General features: G+C 42.2%; 1 protein-coding gene and 1 pseudogene across 1 annotated transcript in view; both read left to right on the forward strand.

The window, feature by feature from the left end:
• The window catches only part of CELA1 (chymotrypsin like elastase 1), a 20,721-nt gene extending 14,200 nt beyond the window's left edge, over window positions 1-6,521 (forward strand). The window contains exons 7-8 of the mRNA XM_006168132.3: window positions 5,506-5,655; window positions 6,366-6,521. Of these exons, the coding sequence (XP_006168194.1) occupies window positions 5,506-5,655; window positions 6,366-6,383 (168 nt within the window). The 3' untranslated portion in view covers window positions 6,384-6,521. The remainder of the gene's footprint in view (window positions 1-5,505; window positions 5,656-6,365) is intronic.
• Window positions 6,522-6,698: 177 nt separating this feature from the next.
• LOC106733862 (proteasome assembly chaperone 2-like) overlaps window positions 6,699-9,759 on the forward strand; it is a 6,119-nt pseudogene continuing 3,058 nt past the window's right edge.

Genomic DNA, 9,759 nt, shown 5'->3' on the forward strand with positions numbered 1-9,759 from the left:
GTTCAGAAAGGCACTAAAGAAAAAAAAAAAAAAAAAAAAAAAAAAGAGAGAGAGAGATGCAAGAGAATGGACTATGGCATAACCATCCCAAATGGGGGCTGCTTTCTCACTTTCTCAATCTCTCTCTCTCTTTCACTGTCAAGCCATGAGCTCTTTAGCAGATTTAAAAAAAAAGAAATCTGAGAGCCTGAATTAGGGCAGTGGTGGTAGGAATGAAGAGGGAAAAAGGAAGAGGATCAGAATGACTGCCAGGCATCTGGTTTAAGTGATTTGGGAGGAAGTTTCTGCCTCAAATAAATCAAGATTTATAGGTTTGGGAAAGGAAGGTGAAGAGTTTGTTTTTGGACAAGTTGAATATGAGATCCCAGTGGGACATGCAGGTGCAGCGAACCAATCAGAAATTAGATGGAAGAAAGCGGATCCTGGAAGAGCGAGCTGGGCTAGATACCCTTCAGAGCAAAAATACTGCCCTCCTCCCCAATACATACCCTGGGAAAAGTTATAGAATGAGAAAAGAGCATTAAGTTGAAGAAAAACTGTGAGAACATAGATGCTTGGGTGCTTCTGGGACAGGCGGAGGATCACGAACCCACTAGGATCCAAGAAAGAGAGAGTATACCTAAGAGAAAAAGGTACACTAAGGATTTTTAAAATCTCAGGAAATATTGACAGATCATCATACAGTACCCAAAGCAACCAGGAACCACAGTGGATAAGGACTGAAAGTGGCTTACTTTGGTAATTGGTAGGTCACAGGTAATTGTGGCAAAAGCAGTTTTGGTGAAGTGATGAGGGCAGAATCTTTTCTTTTTTTAAGACTTATTTTCTTTAACTTTAAAATGTTATAATTTATTGATTTAACCCTGAAAGGGACAGAGAAAGAGAGAGAGAGAGGAAAAGTGAGGAAGCAAACTGCCAGTCTAGGACTCAAACTGGGGTCGGCCATGTGGGAGTCCAGCACCTTTTACCACCAAGCTACCTGCTGACCCTGCTGAGAGCAGAATCTTGACCGAAAGGTAAGGAATAAAGAGGCAATAAAAGGGGACCAGCAGATGGCCTAATGGTTATCTTGCTAGAATCCAACATAGTTGGTCGTGGTTCAAGTCCTGAACCCTGTGACTTAAAACTCATACTGGGTGCATGTTCATGTGTGCCTAAGATCCCAAAAGGAGAATGGAGACGGGATTGCTGCATGGCCATTCCCCTTGGTGGGGGTGATTTCTCGCTTTCTATCTCTCTGTCATCTCTCTCTGGTGAGTACACTTGCCCCATAGCAAAAATCTCTCTCATAAATAAATAAATAAATAAATAAATAAATAAATAAATAAATAAATAAATAAATAAATAAATAAATAAATAAATAAATAAATAAATAAATAAATAAATAAATAAATAAATAAATAAATAAATAAATAAATAAATAAATAAATAAATAAATAAATAAATAAATAAATAAATAAATAAATAAATAAATAAATAAATAAATAAATAAATAAATAAATAAATAAATAAATAAAAGATACCAATAATGTACTTGGAAGTGAAAGAGTTTGCAGGTTAGGTAGCTGGAATTTGGTAGGCGTTCTGCATTATTGCTTCTAGTTACTCATGAACTAGGAGAAGTCAACCTGTTGAAAATTAAGGTGAAAGGTTTGTACAGGTCTGGAATAATTATAATGATTATAATTATTGGTGATTACAAGGATTGTCCTTTGGGATGTTGTAGACCATGCAATGACTATGAGGGTATATAACTCCATTTTACTCAAAGACCTAGTTATCAGGAATGTATTAATTAGGGCTGGGTTTTCCTGCAAGACTGAAGCAAAAGGGTAGGATTGCAGATCAACCGCAAGTACACGCTAGGTGGGGGAGAGTGAAGCCAGCAGGAGAGTCATAGGTTGGTTGAAACAGTAAAATGAAAAGACTAAATAGTTTTACATGAGCCCTAAGGACCATGAAAATAAAGTGATCAACTTATCCCAATTTTTAGAGACTTTCCTATTGGAAAACTTAGACGTCCTGTATTCCTAGAACTCTGCATGGGAGTAGGGGCAAAAGAAAAGAGAGAGAGAGAGAAAGACCCACCTTTTCTAGGTACTCACTGGCCAGCTCCACCTATGACCTAAAAGTTTTGCTTTCTGAGTTAATTCATTTTCCTCTGTTTTCTCTCAAGGTCTTTTTTTTTTTTTTAATTCATTTATTTATTTTAATTTAATTTATTTTAATTTAATTTAGTGAGAAAGAAGTGAGAAACCAAGTCACCAGGTCCAGGAGTTGAACCATAGTCAGCCATGTGGGAGTGTCCAGCACTTTCAACACCACACCACCTACTGGTCTCATCTCTCAAGGTCTTAAGCTCTAAAAAAACTAGGGTACTTTTCTTCTGGCTGACACTCCCAATTGACAATCATCTGAGCCAATGGTCTCTCCAGGTACCTTCCACTGGAATTCTAAATAACATGTCTTCAGGGCTTTTAAGAGTTCTGAGTCCCTAACCCTACTCTTCACAGTGGATACACTGAGCCCTCTCACTTCAATCAATGCATTTCCATTAGGTTCTTTTCCAACTCTTTCTACTGCCCTAATATCCTCAGCCACACCCTCCATCTCTTCAGAGCCTTAGTCAATTAACCTTGACTTTTCAGGTCAATTGGCTTAAAACAATAGTACTGGCTATTATATACAATTCAATTATCTTCCATTTCTTTATCCCTATAATACTTTTTTTTTTTTCTTCAAGTTTTGCTATAGGGTGCATGTACTCACTGGAGAGAAACAGAAAGAGAAAGGGAAAGAGAGAAATCACTCCATGGGACTAAGGCCATGCCACATTCCCTTCTCCTCCATTCTCCTCTTGGGATTTTGGGCACACATGTACACATACCAAGCATGTTTCTCAAGCCAATGGATCTGGGACTTGAAGCATACAGTTGGACATGTAGGATCCAGCCGCTTTAACAACTACACCACCAGTTGGCCTGCTAAAATACTCTTGAATCTCCATTAAAATGTGGGTGGAAGGGAACCAGCAGTTAGTGTAATGGCTATGTCGCTGGACTCCCATGTAGTCGACCGCGGTTCGTGTCCCCTACCCAGTGGCTTAAAACTCACGCCGGGCGCGTGTGCGTGCGTGCCCAAGATCCCGAGAGGAGAATGGAGGAGAAGGGATTGTGGCGTGACCATCCCCCCTGGGGGGTGATTTCTCGCTTTCTGTCTCTATGTCTCTCTCTGTCTATCTGGCGAGCGCACGCGCCCTACAGTGAAAATCTCTCAAAAAAAAAAAAAAATGCGGGTGGAAGAGATTTAGGTTCTTTTGTATTGAGTACAACAGTAAAGAAAACACCTTTTCCCAAGAAGCAGTTGGGATAAAGTATAGCTGGTTCCTCTTTCAAAAAATTATCCCCAATTTGCACTTTTGATCTTTCTCTAGTTCTTTTTTTAGGTTTAATTTTCTGTTTGTTTTGTTTAATAAGTCTTCATTTTTATTCAAGCTGTAACTATCAAATTGCTTTAACTAGCAAATAAGACTATGAGGTTCCATAACATAAAAGGACAGCCATTGTTCTCCCCTCACTCCTTTAGTTGGGGATCACTTTCAGCTCTTTTTGGTATCTACCTCTATGTCTTTAAATATGTATACTTAATTTTCCAGTTCAAGTATTACAGGAGATGTGGTTCTCTCTCCCTTTTATATCCACATACCTGTGCCCCAAGCAGTACTTTTCCCATCACTACCTTACTATCCAGAATTTTTTCCCCCAGATTTTTGCCATAAGGCATATGAACTCACTGGAGAGAGACAGAGAGAAGGAAAGTAAAAAATCACCCCCCGCAGTTGGGAACAATCAGGCCACAATCCCTTCTCCATTCTCCTCTCAGGATTTTGGGCATGCGCACACACACACCCTGTGTGCTTTTCAAGCTTCTGGGTCCTGGACTCAAACCACAGAGTCGGTCATGTGGGATCCAGTCCCTTAACCACCACAGCAACTGCTGCCCATCCCCAAATAATAGATTAACATTTAGTGCATATCATGATTATATAAAATGCTATTTACTACTAAATCATGTAGCATTCTAGGATTATTTTTCCTTTTTCCTGGATATCATAATCTGGTTAATTTTTGTTTTCACTAGAGTTAATAACTGTCTTTTTCATTTGTTTAATACTTAATACTTTCATTTGCAAGTTAATTTATCACTAATTCAGCCCCACGCTCTCCACTATTTAAATTTTGTTTTAATTGCCAGAGGGCACATGTACTTGCCAGAGAAAGTAAAAAAGAGAGAGAAGTTCTCCAGTGGGGTATAGTTGTACTGGATCTTTCTCCTCAATTTCTCCATCCTGCCAGGATTTAGGACATGCATGTACATCCACCTGGTTTCTCAAGCCTCCAGGGCCAGGATATGAACCATAGTCAGTCATGCAGGATATGGCTCTCCTAACCACTAGGCCTTGGTTTGGCTTAAGAGGTTGGTTTTATAAACTAAAAGCTGAAGAAAGCAGAAACAAAGAACCAAGAGCAGATTGGTCCTTTCAGAGTTACTTCCTTTTATATATAGAGAGATTTTTGCTATAGGGTGTGTGCGTTTGCCAGAGTGACAGAGAGGGACAGAGAGAGAAAAAGTGAGAAATCATCTCCCAGGTGGGGAATGGCCATGCTGCAATCCCTTCTCCTCCATACTCCTCTTGGGATTTGGGGCACAGACACAATTGTGCCCAGCATGAGTTTCAAGCCACCAGATCTGGAACTCAAACTACAGTTGGCCACGTGAGAGTCTGGTGCACCAACCACCATGCCATCTGCTGTTCCCAGAGTTACCTCCTATGTAAAGGAAAGGAAAACAGAATAGGAAAGTTATTGATTTGTTAACATCAGGTTACTTCATGTCACTTTTTCTTGTTAAGAATTAAATCAGGGGAATTCCATTTTCATGCCATTGAAACTAGCCTGTTTGGGAAATTTTGCTGTTATATCATTCTCTTGATTTCTAAGGAGGTCAGATAAACAGTTTAGTTTTAGTTTGGTGGTGATACAAAAATTTAATATGAGTGACTCCATTCTAATTTGGTCTGGTCTGTTGGGGTCCAATATAGGTACCTAATCTAAAACAATGGCCTCCTATAATTTTTATATAACAGAACTTAAGATGTTCAAGGTTTTATGCTAGCATTGTGTAAAAGAAAGTTATTAGTAAGACATAGTTCCTGTCTTAAGAGAATTATAGATATGTGTGGGAGGTAGAAACAAATTATGAAACCAAAATACAAGGCGGAACATTAAGTGCTATAAAAGAAAGGAAGAAGTGCTATGGTTGTTTAGAAAAGAAGAAATTCATTTGATTGTGGGATATGAAGAAAGAGGAGGAGACTTGTTGAACTGGAGCTTTAGAACTGTAGATTTCATAAGCAGAGATAGAGGTGGGTGAAGTGTAAACAAAAGCAAACACCTACATATCAAAAGATCTGGAGTTTTAGGACTCTGCTTCTCCACCTTGCAGGGTGATTCTGGGGGCCCACTCCATTGCTTGGTGAATGGCCAGTATTCTGTCCATGGAGTGACCAGCTTCGTGTCCAGCCAGGGATGTAATGTTGCCAGGAAACCCACAGTCTTCACTCGGGTCTCTGCTTACATCTCTTGGATAAACAATGTAAGTATTCTCAAAAAATGAGTTGAAATAGAGTCACCTGGAGATCTTAAACAGTGGTTGAGTTAGGGAGCAAAGCTGAGCTGAGGAAATCCATCACCTTCCTTACCACATTCATGTGTTTACTCCTTTCCCTTCCCTCTATAGTTCACTTTCCCCTCAATAATGTTGCCATCCAAGTTCCCCTTCACATACCCAGAGTGGACTTCACTATGTTATTTACTGCTTAGTGTAAGATAGTGGCAAAAGCAAATATGAATGGACCAAGCACATATCAGTGGTGTTCTAAAGTCAAAGCTTCAGAAAGTTCTGCATGCTACTGGGTAAGGGAAGGAAGCATTGATATCCTCTCCCACAACCTCTTCCTAAGGGCATTATGAGAATTTAACTTTGGAAAGAGATTTTACTACCTTAATGCTCAAGAGTTAAATAAGACCCTGCCTACGTTGACCTAGGGGAGACCCATACAACAAATCTATGTCTTTCAGCCTTTAAACACATTCTGTAGCCATGTGGTAGCCATTTCAAAGTCTGTCCTTGCCACTATGTCCTCTGTGTCTCTAACACTGAAGAGATCTAGTCCTGCCCTCCCCCACTCCAACCCTGAACTTCCCCTAAACCCAGGACAGAGTCATACTTAACAGGGAGCTGAAGGAAATGAGAAGAGGTGAGCATAAGTTATTGACTATGAAAATAACTGTCTTCTCCTTTAGGTCATTGCCTCCAACTGAACATTTTCCTGAGTCCAACAGCCTTCCCGAGATGGTTATTAGATCTACAAAAGGAGTTGAGATCAACAAAGAAAACACGTTCTAAGAGATTGCTGAGCCATATACAGAAAAGCAAATAAAACTGAATCTATATTGTCATAATGTGTCTTTCTACTTGCAATTAAGATCTCTAGAGCAAATGCAAACCTCTAGAAAAAACAGGACCCAAAATTAGATTTCACCGCACCTGTGAGATGATTCTTTCCTTTGCTGCTACCTTTATCAGTTCACAAACTAAGTGCAGAGGGAGTGGCTTGATGTTATCCATTTTGGATTATGAGGACCTACCTGTCCATTCATCTGTTCATCTTTGCAATATTCAAAGGTACAGAGAACTTTAAAAAGTTTCTGAGTGACTAAATGTGCCCTAATTCTTCCAAGTAGCTTGTGGGCTCAAATTTTTTGTTCTCCCCTAAAACAAGTATTCAAAACTTCTTGGTGATGGCAACTCCTAAGAGACAGTAGAGACAGGTGTGTAGGATTCAGAGGCAGGTCAAATACCCTCAGGCTAAGAAAGTGACAAATTTGAAAGGAGACTAGGGATCAAATAATAAAAAGAGAGAGAGAGAGAGAGAGAGAGAGAGAGAAGAAGGAGGAGGAGGAGGGGGTATTAAACAAAGAAAGGAGAAGGTTGAGGGGGAAAAGGCAGAAAAGAACGGAAGAGGCTTCTACAATATGGGGCCTCAAGTTAAGTGTGAATCAGCACTTCGAGGCTGGGACTAAAATAGGCAACCGGATCCAGGGTTTTATAAACCACAGAGAACTGGGAAGCTGATAATTCTGCTCTATCCTTGCCAGGGTCAGTCTGTTAGTGCAGCCTAGGAAAAAAAAAAGGGGGGGGGGGCCTGAAAGGAGAAGACCAAGAGGATGAGAAGCAGCTTTTCATAGTAATCACTGAAGCTCAGGTGAGGGATTAGGGCAGGGTAGGAGAAACTGGCTGACAGAGGTCCTGAAATTGGTAGGCTGCTCTATCAGCAGAGGCCTCTAGAACACTGTGTGTATTATAAGAGGCTAGAATGGAATCAGGACACCTGTCTTCCTGTCCCAGTTCCACCACTGAGGAGTGAGATATCTTGGGCAAGTCACCAACCCTTCCTGTGACTTGATTTAACCATTTAGTTAACTGTTCTAATTTTAGTTGCCAAAATACTGGTACTAAAGAATTTCTCAGGAGCCAGTGTGTAGATGCATTGCTGAGGATGCTGTGGGACCTGGGAGTGACATGAGTATTGGGCTCTGTTAGTGAGATACCTTTTATCATTGCCATCTTCTCTGTGTTCTGAAGTACCTCCATCATCTAGGTTTCTCTCCAGTTCTCCCCATCCAACCTCAACTCCTTCCATCTTCTTCACTCTGCCTCTTCCTGGTCATTACTAAATCTAACATCCAGAATAAATTCTAATTAACTACTACCTGAAATTTTGTATGCATCTCTATAAATGAACTTAACACATTATATTATATTCATCAGATTAACAACCTATCTCTACTTACAGACTTTCACCATTTCAAGGTCAGAGATTGTTGCATTTATCCTCCGCTTCCCAACACCCAGCAGTACCAGGCACACAGCTGACCTTGAGCACAGTAAAAGAGGTCTTTGAAAAGTTCATGGAGAGCCAGCTCCATGGCTCAAGAGAAACTGGATCCTACATAACCACCAACCAAGGTTAGAATCTCCAGCTTAGTCAGTTTGAGACACATGAGACAATGCCCATGAGTGCCCAAGAGCAGTCTAAAGGAAATGGATCATAGCATGACTAGATCCTGTGGAGGGTGCTCCTCTCTCCTTTTGTCTCTCTGGTGTACTATTATGGATAAAGTTTACACACAGAGATATATACAAAGTTCATGGAAAATTAATATTATGGGAAAAATGCATGAATCTCAATGATCTTTTTCACTGAAATAAACTTGTACTTCGATTCCATTTTTTCATAAACTTTTTCAAAAAAATTTTTAATAATTATTTAATTTTATTTATTCATTCATTTATTTTTTAATTAGACCAGAGAGACACAGAGGGTGAGAGTGAAAGAGAGAGGAAGGGAGAAAGCAAGCCGCCAGACTCAGGACTCGAACCCTGGTCGGCCATGTGGGAGTGTCCAGCGCCTTAACCACCACACCACCTGCTGGTCCCTCCATGAACTTTTTTAAGTCCCTTCTTATATCTGTTTGGGGGAAAGAACTGGAAAACAATAGCAGCAAAGGCCACTAATTTTATGTAAAGACTGCTGCTTCTCTCTCCACTCTTTATTATGTGTATTTTGACTTTTTCCCTTTCCCTGTAAAATCCCGAAATAAATGGTTCCTCCAAACCCAGTGTCCTAATTTCCAGTTATCGCCTCCAACAGGTCAGGGAGTAACTTCCATTTGAAGACCTTTTCCCTGGAGAAACAGCTGTAATCAGAGAAGCCCCAACCTAATTTGCACAATCAGGGTTCACAATCTGTGTTCACATTCTGCCTCCATCTAGACACTACTCCAACTAGAAATACTTGCTCCTCATCCCCAGCACAGGTTTCCATATCCTCCTCCTCAGTTTTCAATGAGATCATCTCTTTTCCTAAAGGGCCCCACTTCCATGTCCAGCTAAATTGTTCCTCCCTTTCAAATCCAGTTCAGAGTCCTGCCCCCTTTCTCTGTTCTACCCCTACCAGTTGCAGGCTGAGAGCCAACCTCCTTGGCAGTGGCTAACCTGAGACCTGGAGCAAGAAATACTGTTTTCTTGCTACCCAGGGAGAACAGATCTAAAACACATTTTCTCCTAATAAAAACTCTCGCTGAATGGAACTCACACTATAGTCTACCCCGCTGTTTCAGTTCGTTTCCAGTGCTGATCGGTTTGGCTAACCCGCTTTCTGGAACGAATGAGTTCCAGGCCGCCATCGAAGGCGCTGCTCCAGCCGCAGCGTTCCTTCCCCTCGGAGGGGAACTTCCGGCCACCGGAGTGCGCCGCCTGAGGGCAGGCCCGGCCCGGCTCACCCGCTCAGGGCCCAGGGCTTGGTGGGCGACTGGCGGGCCTGGGGGACGCCACAGGCTGTGCCTTGCGGCGGGCCTCGGAGGAAGCGCGGTGTGGGCCTGGCCGGCTGCTCTGGCCCCTGGGGTGACCTCGGGTGGTCCTGGGGCGCCTGGACTGGCGCGCAGGGGTAGCGGCGGGGGGGGGGGGGGGGGGAGGGCGGGCGGGGCCCCGCCTGTCTCCGCCGGATGCGAGGCATGCCGGGAGCCCGCACTTCCTCCTCAGGGGCCGCTAGAAAACCACAGGGCGCAGGGCCAGGCAGCCGCCCCCGGGGAGCCGGCAGGATGGCTGAGGGCAAGGCGGGGCGTGCCGCCGGCC

Source organism: Tupaia chinensis, unplaced genomic scaffold (assembly GCF_000334495.1).
Source record: "Tupaia chinensis unplaced genomic scaffold, TupChi_1.0 Scaffold145652_1, whole genome shotgun sequence".
In the NCBI taxonomy this organism is placed as follows: Eukaryota; Metazoa; Chordata; class Mammalia; order Scandentia; family Tupaiidae; genus Tupaia; species Tupaia belangeri.